The sequence below is a fragment of the Erythrolamprus reginae genome, chromosome 2 (genome assembly GCF_031021105.1).
Source record: "Erythrolamprus reginae isolate rEryReg1 chromosome 2, rEryReg1.hap1, whole genome shotgun sequence".
NCBI lineage: Eukaryota > Metazoa > Chordata > Lepidosauria > Squamata > Dipsadidae > Erythrolamprus > Erythrolamprus reginae.
Window position 1 is genome coordinate 40566764 of NC_091951.1, and position 13150 is coordinate 40579913.

Genomic DNA, 13150 nt, shown 5'->3' on the forward strand with positions numbered 1-13150 from the left:
TTCTTCCTAAGGTCAACTCGTTATTCCACAGGAAACAAGAGCTGATCTTGCCGGACTTTTGCTCGCACGGGAGCCACCCTACAGAACTTAGGTGGCACAAACTAGATGTTAGGCGAGCGGTTAAAATCTACATTAGAAGAACCGAGTCTTTTAGGAAGTCTGAATCGTTGTTTATCTCCTTTGCCGAGCCAAAAGTGGGCCTGGGCGTTTCTCCCAGTTCAATCAGTCAATGGATCCGGGACTGCATTGGGGAGGCGTATAAGGCTACAGCTCAGAATCCCCCTCAAGGGGTCACAGCGCACTCTACGCGCAGTGCAGCCACGTCAGCAGCTTGGAGGACTCAAGCCTCGATCGAGGACATATGCCGGGCTGCGACGTGGAAGACACCTTCTACATTCACTAGACATTATAGACTGGATGCCTATGCTTCAGCTGAGGCATCTTTTGGGAGGAGGGTATTACAGAGGGTGTGTTCCTCTCCAGCTGCCCTGACTTAACAATCTCCCTCCCATTTAAATTTGAACTTGGGTATATCCCATATTGGACTCTCCTTCCAGATGCAATGGAGAAGAACCGTTGTACCTACCTGAACGGTCTTCTCAGTGCACTGGAAGGAGAGTCCAAACCCACCCAGCATCGGATTGTTTTCAGGGAAGCTGGGTTCGGTTGGTTTTGCTTAATGTTATATATATATATACATATAGTTATTGGTTCAATAAAATTGTGTTGGTTATATTACCTTTCGTTTTTAAAACTGAGCTCACTGGGGGCAGGCAAGGGGCGGTGCCTAATATTATGTTAATTTTAAACTCAGTCTCGACCAATACGATTGAGAAAAACCCATATTGGACTCTCCTTCCAGTGCACTGAGAAGACCGTTCAGGTAGGTACAACGGTTCTTCTGGTGTAATTCAGATTGTTTGGGCATATTAACAAAAAGTGGGTTTATGGTAAATCATTTAGCTTTACTAGATAAATGGTCAAAGCAATGGAAACTGCAGTTTAATGTTTCCAAATGTAAAATAATGCACTTGGGGAAAAGGAATCCTCAATCTGAGTATTGTATTGTCAGTTCTGTGTTAGCAAAAACTTCAGAAGAAAAGGATTTAGGGGTAGTGATTTCAGACAGTCTCAAAATGGGTGAACAGTGCAGTCAGGCGGTAGGGAAAGCAAGTAGGATGCTTGGCTGCATAGCTAAGAGGTATAACAAGCAGGAAGAGGGAGATTATGATCCCGCTATATAGAGCGCTGGTGAGACCACATTTGGAATGCTGTGCTCAGTTCTGGAGACCTCACCTACAAAAAGATATTGACAAAATTGAACGGTTCCAAAGATGGGCTACAAGAATGGTGGAAGGTCTTAAGCATAAAACGTATCCGGAAAGACTTAATGAACTCAATCTGTATAGTCTGGAGGACAGAAGGAAAAGGGGGGACATGATCGAAACATTTAAATATGTTAAAGGGTTAAATAAGGTCCAGGAGGGAAGTGTTTTTAATAGGAAAGTGAACACAAGAACAAGGGGACACAATCTGAAGTTTGTTGGGGGAAAGATCAAAAGCAACATGAGAAAATATTATTTTACTGAAAGAGTAGTAGATCCTTGGAACAAACTTCCAGCAGACGTGGTTGATAAATCCACAGCAACTGAATTTAAACATGCCTGGGCTAAACATATATCCATCCTAAGATAAAATACAAAAAATAGTATAAGGGCAGACTAGATGGACCATGAGGTCTTTTTCTGCCGTCAGACTTCTATGTTTCTATGTTTAGAATTGGAGGGAAAAATCGGGGCGATTTAAAGAAAATTTCTACATAAAAGTGCTTTCTGAGAATATATCTACACTCAATTTTTCAAGAACTCAAGACAGCAGATCTAATTTTCTGTCTATCCTAGCTGCTTCTAGATAGTCTCGAGTTATGACTGGACTTTTAATGACAATTCAAAGTTACAGTGCCCTTGAAAAAGGTGGTTTAAGCCCATAAAGCCTTTCTAGCTGTGGTAAAATGTTGTGCCAGGCTACAGTCACATTACCACAATTTTTTGGTGTTGGGCAAGTGATTATCACAAACAGTTGGTGTATCCTGTAATCAAGAGGGTGAGATTTGTGAAGTTTTTTATTTTGCTTATTTTTGACAAAAAAACAACCATGCAAACCCCCCCATTTAGGAGAATGGATTCACTTAACGACCATGTGATTTGCTTAACAGCCACCATAAAAACCGTCAAAAAATTGGATCCAGTCACGTGGATTTCTCAACTTATGACTGCAACGATTTATAACTGAAATTCAAGTCCTAATTTTGGTTATAATTTGAGGTCTATCTGCATTTTTACAGAGTGTTTATAAGGAAGATTAAATTCAATGATGTGAAGAATAAATTCAGGATTTTGGGGGAAGGGGTTGAGTCAGTGCTCCCTTAGTCTTGGTCCAGCATTCTTGGAAGTCTTTAATAGGAATGTTGGACCCTTCTGTTGTGAGTGATCCTTGTTCACCCCAGGTCATGCCTGATTCTGAAGATGATGAACCAGGCCCCTCAGGATATCTTGGGCCAGGGGGGTTGTCAGAGGAAGCTGAGGCCGAGAGTGAGGCAGACAGTGACTGGGGAGAGACAGAGGGGGATGATGTTACAGTGGGAGATTGGTCCCTATGAGATAGTCAGGAAGATTTATGGCCATATGACCACAAAGATGTCTTCGGACAATGCTAGCTCTTTGGTTTTGAAACAAAGATGAGCACCACTCCCTAGAGTCGGGAACGACTAGCACATATGTGTGAGGGGAACCTTTACCTATGGCTAGAAAAAGTGATTGAAATAAAAGAAACAATATTACACGATCACACAGAGTACTTTACTTTTGAGTGTCTGCTACTGCTGCAGCTTCAGAATTGCAATTTTCTTTCATTTGAAGTGATTTTTCAAATGCCAGCTTTAGTTGTCAAGGTTGTGTAAACCTATCTTGTTTCCTGTGTACATCCTCTTCGACTGATATTTATTTGATGGTTGATGTGGCTTTGTGATTGTAATTTGTGTAGTTCTTGTAGCTTCTGGTTCGAATACGCCGTGAGAGGACAGAATAAGTTGCACCACTTCCTATGCGAATGGGATGTTTAAATTTAATGTGTGGGCTCTCCTAAGGTCAGATGAAATCTTAATATTATTTTCTGTCTCTTTGCAGGATGTGAAGAGCACATTTGAGAGGTAAGGAACACATTCTTTTTCAATGAATTCAGCAGTTCAGTCGCAGCTTCTTATAGAGGCTGTCAACATTGTTATCATCGTCAGTGAAGCAATACAAGTAACTTAAAAATGAAAGGCCAAAGTTGAGTATCTGGAGGAATGTGTGTATGTTCCTATGTTAACACCATGTTTTTAATTCATTTTTTAAAAATGAAGTTAAGGTGGGATACTTTATATCAGGATTCAGTCTTTAGTGACATTTACTATTGATTGATAGATTGCATTTATATGCCATTCACTCCGAAACGGACTCTGAGCAGCTAACAACGGTTATAAATACAATACAAGTAAATGTATGTAACTATGTTACTTGGGCTTTACTTGAATTGCATTTTGGAACCGATAATGAAGATGAAGATGATGATGATGTCGATTTGGCTTAATGTGGATGTTATTTACAATAAATTATTAAAAATAGTTTGTACCATCTATATCAGTAAGCATACAACATCGAGCTCTTATAAATAAAGTAAAAAAGGTCAAAGAGCTGATTTGATGGACTAGTAGCTCTGCCATTAGTTTTCTATGTTTCTATGTCTTTGGCTAGGCTTAAAAAATGTATGCATGGTATGTCTGTATGTATGATTGGTTTCTTAAACTAGGGTTTTTAAATTAACTTAAATATTACATTTGTTTATATTGTCTTATTATTGTTGTTAGCCGCCCCGAGTCTACGGAGAGGGGCGGCATACAAATCTGATAAATAAATAAATAAAATAAATAAATAAATAATAGGATGGGCAAAATTCAATTCAGTAAAAAATGAATACTGAAATTTAGTAAAGGGGTAGGTGTGAAACGGAGGTTTGCTCATGATGTGTGGCTTATCAGATCTTCCTCGATCCAACTTGATTATAAATACTCTTTGACTTATGTCCACTATTGGACTCAAAGTTTTTGTTGCTAAGCGACACAGTTGTTAAGCAACTTCCCCCTCATTTTATGACCCTTCTTGGGTCTTGTTAAGTTATGTTAGTAACTTAAGACCCTTGTTAAGTTATGTTAACCTGTTTCCCCCAAAATAAGATATCCCCTGATAATAAGCCCAATCGGGCTTTTGAGTGCATTGCAATAAGGGCAAGCACTTCTTTCAGCGTTCAACAAAATATAAGACAGGGTCTTATTTTGGGGGAAGCATAGTAATAACACAATTGTGAAGTGAATCGGGCTTCCCCATTGAACTTTGAGGTCACGTGACCGTGGGGGGTGAGTGGGGGTTATAAGTGTGAAAAACAGTCATAAATCACTTTTTTTCAGTGCTGTTGTAACTTTGAACTGTCCCTAAGTGAACGGTTATAAGTTGAGGACTTACCTGCACTGGCAACAAAAGTTGTTTCAGTAGCATGACACGCTTATCAGCCTGTTTGCCCGAAAATAAGCTCTCCCCTGAAAATAAGCCATCCCCTGAAAATATAGTTTCCTCTGGTTAAAGTTAGGGAGACAGAGCTGGAAACCAGGTAAGACAGCTCAAACATGCCCCCAAATAATCAGACCTTCCTAAAAATAAGGCCAAGCACTTATTTCAGGGTTCAAAAAGAAAAATATAAGATACAGGGTCTTATTTTGGGGGGAACACGGTAGGCGGTCATGTAGCATCTTATTTAGACAGAGATAGGCTGGTGTTAAAAAAATAAGTGGGGTGTGTTGAGTGTGCAGAGTAATCTCTTAGTAGTCAAAGATAAACATACACAGAGGAAACATGAAGGTTTTACAGATAGCCAGCTGATAGCTCAGAGATATTAGTAATAATTCAGTAATACAATCCTGATACACTAAGCATACAAAATATTATTTACTTTGGCAAATATCTTAGTCAAAAACAATCCTAGTCATATGCAATTTGTATAACAGATTGTAATTGGCGATGCAACAACTCAAATGCCAGCTGCTTTAGATAGCTAACAGAAACAGTTTATCACAAAATTAATGTTAAAAGTTTGATTTTAGTTTTCTGTAATTCTCATCCTGCAAATTTGACAAAAAATTAAAAATGATTGAATCCTCATAATATCTAATTGCAAAATCCGTTTTAATAATTATTTTACATGGTTTAGTATTCCCAAATTACTAAATTGGAATAATTCCAGGGATTAAATGTTGTGAGCCACCCTGAGTCTCATGAGAAGGGCGGCATAGAAATTGAATGAATGAATGAATGAATGAATGAATGAATAAATAAATAAATAAATAAATAAATAACATCAGTCAGTAACTCTCAATATATACAGTGGAACCTCGACATACGAGCAGCTCTACTTACGAGCTACTCGAGATAAGAGCTGGGAGGGGAGCGACATTTTTGTTCGCCTCCCGAGCTCACATTCGGGATACGAGCGCCAAGGAGCTGTCTCCTGAAGCCGAACACTAACTTCCGCTTTCGGCTTCAGGAGACAGCTCCTTGGCGCTCGTATCCCGCGTGTTTTAAAAGGTTGCAGCCGGCCTGGGGGGCTCAGGGGGGTGCTGGCAAGCCCCCCAGGCCGGCTCTGACATTTTAAAACACGCGCACCACTTCGCAGCTGTCTTCTGAAACCGAACGCGGAAGTTAGCGTTCCGGCTTCAGAAGACAGCTGCAAAGCGGTGCGCGTGTTTTAAAACGTCAGAGCCGGCCTGGGGGGCTCGGGGGGAAGCCCCCGAGCCCCCCAGGCCGGCTGCCACGTTTTAAAACATGCGCACCGCTTTGCAGCTGTCTTCTGAAACCGAACGCGGAAGTTAGCGTTCCGGATTCAGAAGACAGCTGCAAAGCGGCGCGCGTGTTTTAAAACGTGGCAGCCAGCCTGGGGGGCTCGGGGGTTTCCCCCCGAGCCCCCCAGGCCGGCTCTGACGTTTTAAAACACGCGTGCCGCTTCGCAGCTGTCTCTGAACGCTAACTTCCGCGTTCGGCGGCAGCGGGTTTTTTTGTTGTTGCACGGATTAATTGACTTTACATTGTTTCCTATGGGAAACAATGTTTCGTCATACGAGCGTTCTGACTTACGAGCCTCCTTCCGGAACCAATTAGTCTCGTAAGTCGGGGTTCTACTGTATAGAATACTACAAGCTAACTTGTTCAGCTTACAAACACATTAAATCATCATTTGAACACACAGCATAGTCACAAAGACAAACTAGCAGAGAATAGCAGAGAGAGTGTGTGTGTGTGTCCCACTTCTAGCTCCCTCTTATGGCAATGCATAACATTAACTCTTAAAGCAATAGTGTTCTATTATAGGGGTCTCCAACCTTGGGCGCTTTAAGCCTGGAGGACTTCAACTCCCAGAATTCCCCAGCCAGCTTTGCTGGGAGTTGAAGTCCGCCAGGCTTAAAGCGCCCAAGGTTGGAGATCCCTGTTCTATTACATGTAACTATACTGTACCTTGTTGATTCGTGTTATACATTGCAAAACCCAACTAGTTATGTGCATAGTACTAACATGGTACCTTCTGAGAGTTGTTTTTAAACTGTTTTTAGGGCTTTTAGTACTATTATTGATGTTTTATATTTTCGCTGTGAGCCACCCAGAGTCCTTAGAGAGTTGGGCTGCATAGAAATTAAAGGAATAACATTGAAGAATAAATACATTTTACCCAGTTACTCTGTGTTTTTTCCCCCATACAGATGTGAAGAAGCACAAGCCCAGGAGTCAAGTCAGGTGTCCATCGAGCTGGAGAAAAATTTCTACAGTTTCCCAAGGCAATACTTTGTCCTGCGAAAAATTATTAAGGGCCTCACAGGTGAGTTATGATGCGTTGCTTCCAGTGGTTTTTTCCCCACGTGGATGGAAAGAGATTTAAGGCGGAGGGGGGGGGGGAACCTAGCCTTTTTGATCTGGCAGGTCATGGAATCAGAAAAGTTGTCAACTGGATCTAACGATGTGTCGTACCATGCCTTCTCTGTGGTGGCCCCGGCCCTCTGGAATCAACTCCCTCCAGAGATTAGAACGGCCCCCATCCTCCTTGTCTTTCGCAAACTACTCAAGACCCACCTTTGTCGCCAGGCATGGGGGAGTTAAGATATTCCTTCCCCTAGGCCATTACAAGTTATGCATGGTATGTTTGTGTGTATGTTTGGTTTTTATAATAAGGGTTTTTAGTTGTTTTATTAAATTGGATTATTACATGTTGATTTTATCATTGTTGTTAGCCGCCCCGGGTCTGCGGAGGGGGGCGGCATACAAATCCAATAAATGAATGAATGAATGAATGAATGAATGCCGTGAAATAACAATAGCTAATGTAGATCAGCTATTTCACAATCTGTTATTTTACAGTTGTATTCCTGAGAATTTGCTATACCAGTTTAAACATTTAGTAAATAAAGAGCATTTCGTCAGAAAACTCAAGAGTCCACCTGCCACATTGGTTTATATCATTGGTTATTATACACTCAAGGTCCAGGGGCCATTGTTTTATTATTGTTGTGAGCCGCCCCGAGGAAACAGGGCCGGAGAAGGCGGGGAGAAACCTCCATGGGGCCTCTCTAGGAATCTCCTGGGAGGAAACAGGGACGGGAAAGGTGGGGAGAAACCTCCATGGGGCCTCTCTAGGAATCTCCTGGGAGGAAACAGGGCCTCCTGTTTTTCCCAATCACACGTATTATTTGCTTTTACATTGATTCCTATGGGAAAAATTGCTTCTTCTACTTAAGAATCTGGTCATGGAAGTTCGTAAGTAGAGGCACCACTGTATTTTTCCAGGTTCCAAGGATTGAAGGCAGCATGACAATTGTAAAGTAATTCTCCATTTCATAAAGCAGTTGTTCTATGAAGTGAAATAAGTGGCTTCCAGATGACTTCTGGGTGTGGATTTATTGTAGGGATCTTCAACCTTGGCAGCTTTATGACTTGTGGACTTCAATTCCCAGAATTCCTCAGCCAGCCATGGTAGCTGGGGAATTCTGGGATTTGAAGTCCACAAGTCTTAAAGGATTTATATGCGGCCCCTCTCCGAGAACTGGGGGCAGCTTACTGACATATAAAAGAAAACAATACAAATATCCTAAATCCAATTAATTTGGAGACCTCACCTACAAAAAGATATTGACAAAATTGAACGGGTCCAAAGACGGGCTACAAGAATGGTGGAAGGTCTTAAAGCATAAAACGTATCAGGAAAGACTTAATGAACTCAATCTGTATAGTCTGGAGGACAGAAGGAAAAGGGGGGACATGATTGAAACATTTCAATATGTTAAAGGGTTAAATAAGGTTCAGGAGGGAAGTGTTTTTGATAGGAAAGTGAGCACAAGAAAAAGGGGGCACAATCTGAAGTTAGTTGGGGGAAAGATCAAAAGCAACATGAGAAAATATTATGTTACTGAAAGAGTAGTAGATCCTTGGAACAAACTTCCAGCAGACGTGGTAGATAAATCCACAGCAAATGAATTTAAACACGCCTGGGATAAACATATATCCATCCTAAGATAAAATACAGGAAATAGTATAAGGGCAGACTAGATGGACCATGAGGTCTTTTTCTGCCGTCAGACTTCTATGTTTCTATTTAGACAAGCTAATCTAATCTGTTGAAGAGGGCAGGGGAATTGATAGCAAAAACCAGATCTTAAAAGACTTTGAATGGTTCCAATCCAAATCGGCTGGGGGAACAAAACGAGCCAAATGAAGAGAGTACATACTGTAGTAGTCTAATCATGAGAGAAACTGGCAGAGATGAATATATGTCCCTTTCCCCTCCCCTCTTGCAGGAGATGTGACCCTCGACCCGGAAACCGCTCACCCCAACTTGGTGATCTCCGAGGACCGCAAGAGCGTCAAGTTTGTGGAGCAGCGCTTGCGAGATCTGTTCGATGGCCCGAAACGTTTTACAATCTACCCCTGTGTGCTAGCCACAGTAGGTTTTACTTCAGGCCGTCACTACTGGGAAGTAGAAGTGGGCGAAAAGACTCATTGGGCCCTGGGAGTTTGTAAGAACTCAGTAAGCCGTAAAGGGGAGACAACCTCCGTCCCGGAGACTGGCTATTGGCGAGTACGGCTACTCAACGGAGACAAATACGCAGCTACCACAAACCCGTTCACCCCGCTGCACATCGCTGTCAAGCCCAAGCGAGTAGGCGTCTTCCTGGACTACGAGGCAGGCAAGCTCGCCTTCTACAATGTGACGGACCGTTCCCATATGTATACTTTTAGCGACATTTTCACCGAGAAACTTTGGCCTTTCTTCTACCCAGGAATCCGGGCTGGGCGCAAGAATGCAGCCCCCCTGATCCTTCGTCCGCCCACGGACTGGGAATAAAGAAATGACCAAATCCTCATCTTCCTTTGCTACGCTTAGCTCTTGAATTATCTAGAGAGATTGTTTTTTTCCCCCCACCATGGCTTCTCTTTGGGAAAAGAGAGCAGGCATCAGTGGCCTGCCTACTAAGCAACGGCGTGCCCAGCCGGAAGAAGCGAAGCATCACAGGAGGGAAAGGTTTTCACACACCTTACATTCAATGTTCACGGCATTTTAAGGCTTATTAAGGCGACGTCACACTAGGAAAGGTGTGGAGAAGGCAAACCTTTGTTAAGGGGGCAACAAAGTCCTTGTCCTTTTCTGCAATCTTACCAACTTCAGTTTTTGGATTGCAGTTCAATCTGGGGAGAGGAAAACCTATTAAGCTTAGTCTAGTGTTCGGCAACGAGACATACAGGATTGCATTGGCAGTGGGCAAAGCTGGTAAAATGTGAGAAAAGGTGACTGTTTTCACTGCAGTGTACAGAGAGGGGGTGGAATCTCCCCTTGAAGGGGTTACAAACATGCTTTAACATTTGCTTGTTATAAATACAGTAGTACCTCTAGATACGAGTTTAATTCGTTCCAGAACGGAGCTCGTATGTCGAACAACTCGTATCTGGAACAAATGGCTTTAGACTTTGTTTTTCCCCTCCGAGATAACCAGAAGCAAGGATTCTTGCGCCACCTAGTGGACGCTCGGCTCGTATCCCGAATTTGAGCTCGGGTCTCGAAAAGAAATTTCTCTCCCCTCGTGGCTCGTAACTTGGAATACTCGCATGTGGAGCAGCTCGTATCTAGAGGTACTATTGTAATGGGGATTATTTCTCGACAGCCTCTTTTTACTGGCACGCCGAGTGGATGCAGAATAGGAGGAAGCTATGGTGCATAATTAGAATGCTCAATCATGATAGTGATTTAGCTACGGAAGGAATTGCTTTCCGGTAGCCTCGAAGGCATCGCGATTGCATCCGAAGGGCTAGTGCACAAAACCTCTTCTGGCTCATAGATTTTCATTTTAATTTTTTTTGCCTGTGATATTTCAGCTACGTAACCTCAGTGCCAAGTTGAGTGTGGAGCATCTCATCTGGATAGCTTATGGCATTCGCCTAGTCAGGGAAACTCCGGATTCAAAGAAGGAAAACAGGGCTCAGAAATCAAATGTACAGTCCCTCTCAATGGCATTTGAATGTCTTCCTGTACTTCGCCACATATATAATCTGTCCTGTCCCGTGCTTTCTTCAGTATAATCTCTAGCACCCATTAACAGGTACCACTGAGCCAAAATAAACACAGGAGGACATTTTCAGTGTAAAACTTCCCACCGACCTTCTACTCCCCCACTAATCAAACTCCTCTCTCTTCAGGAGATGGACTTTGGACAAAAGCCAAAAAACTGTTTGCACATTTCAGAGTCCAGGTAAATTGGGTTGAGTGTGCAGTGATGTGCCATCAACCTGCTAGCCACAGGATCCGTGTTGATCACTCTCAAAATAGTCCCTGCTAATTTATTGCCCTCTGTTTGTTAGGGAACGGCATATATGATTCCCATATAACATGACCAACACTTGTACATCATGGAAACGTGAATCCCAATATACCCAGCAGCAGCAGCAGTGAAAGGCTATCTACCTTTGAAAGAAAGCCTGACTTGCTTTGAATTATTAGTTTTTGGGCAAAAAATACAGATGGGAAAAGATAAGAAGTAATGTGAGAAAATATTATTTTACTGAAAGAGTAGTAGATGCTTGGAACAAACCTCCAGCAGACGTGGTTGGTAAATCAACAGTCACTGAATTTAAACATGCCTGGGTTAAACATATTATCCATCCTAAAATAAAATACAAGAAATAGTATAAGGGCAGACTAGATGGACCGTGAGGTCTTTTTCTGCCGTCAATCTTCTATGTTTCTATAACAGCAAAAACGTGTGGTTAGATGGCCTGCAAAATAATGAAGTGGAAGGTATTATGTGCCTCTGTGTGTACCTAATTCTCTTCTCTGCTCCTTTGACCAAAGCAAACAAACATTCAAACAAAAACCTCTAACAAAAATAACACAGCCTTTTGATAATGCAAATGATGTTAAGCTCTTTAAAGTCATTATTGTCCTTTAACTCTTTTTCTCTTTTCTTTCCAATTCTCGGTCCAGAAAAATCTTTTTTAAAATCCAGTAAGGCATCTTTTATGTCTTTTGTTTTCATTTGTTTACTATAAATCCCAGTAAAATCATGGATTATAATATAGTCAGTTTGTTCATTTATAATGTCCTTTTTCTTTTTATCCTTACAGCGTTCATTCTTTTCTGAGTCCATCTTTTCTTCCTCATCTTGTTTTTTGTTTTCATAGTTACAAATGATTTTAAGCTCCTTAGAGTCAGTCTTGTGATCCACCCTGAGTCTTTGGAGAAGGGTGGCATACAAATCTAATAAATAATAATAATAATTATTATTATCCTTAAGCTCTTTTTCCTTTCCATTACTCAGTCGAGAAAATTCTCTTTTTAAATCCAGTAAAGTATTTTTTGTGTCTTTTATTTCTCTTTTTAAAAATCCAGTAGAGTGTCTTTTGTGTCTTTTATTTCCTTGTGAAGATCTTTTAAAAATACCACCACTTCTTCATAATTACTTATCTCCATGTCATCAATATCCCGTATTCATTAATATTACAAAGTCCCATTGTTAACAGATGTCTGCTTCCACAGCCTTTTTAGTATCTCAATTTATAACAATTTGCTCCTTGCACAGTAGATATCAAAAAGGTTCCCCTGTTGAAGGTCACCAGCTGTAAAAACATCCATGGAAATTTACCACCATTACAATTATTCCTCCAACCAGCAGATGGCGCTCCCCCTTGATTCCACAGTTTTATTTTCTCTGGATTAATATGTTGATATTTAGTTAAATCGGTTTTATTAGATCAAATAGTTCATTTCAAAGTTAATTCAAAAATAAAATGTAAAAGTTATCAAGGGTTGGGCTTTTACAGCCTTCTTTAATATTTTCCCACTGTTACCTTCAATGCTCAGTAGCTGATTTATCTTTAACCCTCCCAATCTTTTTATTCCCGTTTAAAATCAGCAAAACATGTCCCAAACTTCAATTCGGCTAAATAACTCACCAGCACAACCAGTCTTACTCTTCTTTATCGCTCCAGCACTTTTCTTTATTCCTCTTTCCAGGTGATTTCCAATCTTCAATACAAATAGCTGCCTTCATTTTAGCCTCCAAGGTTTTGTTCTGGATTGAAATGAAAAAATTGAAGGGGTAAAAAAACAGGTCTTTAACTAGTTCTCAATGTTTACAATTAGATTTCTCTTTCAAATTCTGCATGAAATTCTGAGTACTTCGTATGTAAAAAGAAAGAGAGAGAGAGAGAGAGGTATGCAGGGTATAAGAGGCTGAGTTGGGTAAGACCAGGTCCACTCTTCTTGCTTCTGTGAGAGTTGGTAGTGGCCTTTCTGAGCTTCTGCAGCATATGTGAATTAATAGCAACAGCACTTAGACTTATATACCGCTTTGTAGTGCTTTTACAGCCCTCTCTAAGCGGTTTACAGAGTCAGCATATATTGCCCTCAACAATCTGGGTCCTCATTTTACCCACCTTGCAAGGAGGGAAGGCTGCGTCAACCTTGAGCCTCATGAGTAGTGTTGGGCGAGCCGAACTTGCAAAGTTCGGGTTTGTGCCGAACTTTGCAG

The 13150-nt window shown here is 41.3% G+C and overlaps 1 protein-coding gene across 1 annotated transcript in view; it reads left to right on the top strand.

Moving 5' to 3' along the window:
* The window catches only part of TRIM39 (tripartite motif containing 39), a 29005-nt gene extending 19512 nt beyond the window's left edge, over window positions 1-9493 (top strand). Inside the window, exons 6-8 of the mRNA XM_070737766.1 lie at window positions 3186-3208; window positions 6842-6957; window positions 8927-9493. Coding sequence (XP_070593867.1) covers window positions 3186-3208; window positions 6842-6957; window positions 8927-9474 — 687 coding nt within the window. The 3' untranslated portion in view covers window positions 9475-9493. The remainder of the gene's footprint in view (window positions 1-3185; window positions 3209-6841; window positions 6958-8926) is intronic.
* The last annotated feature ends 3657 nt before the right edge of the window (window positions 9494-13150 follow it).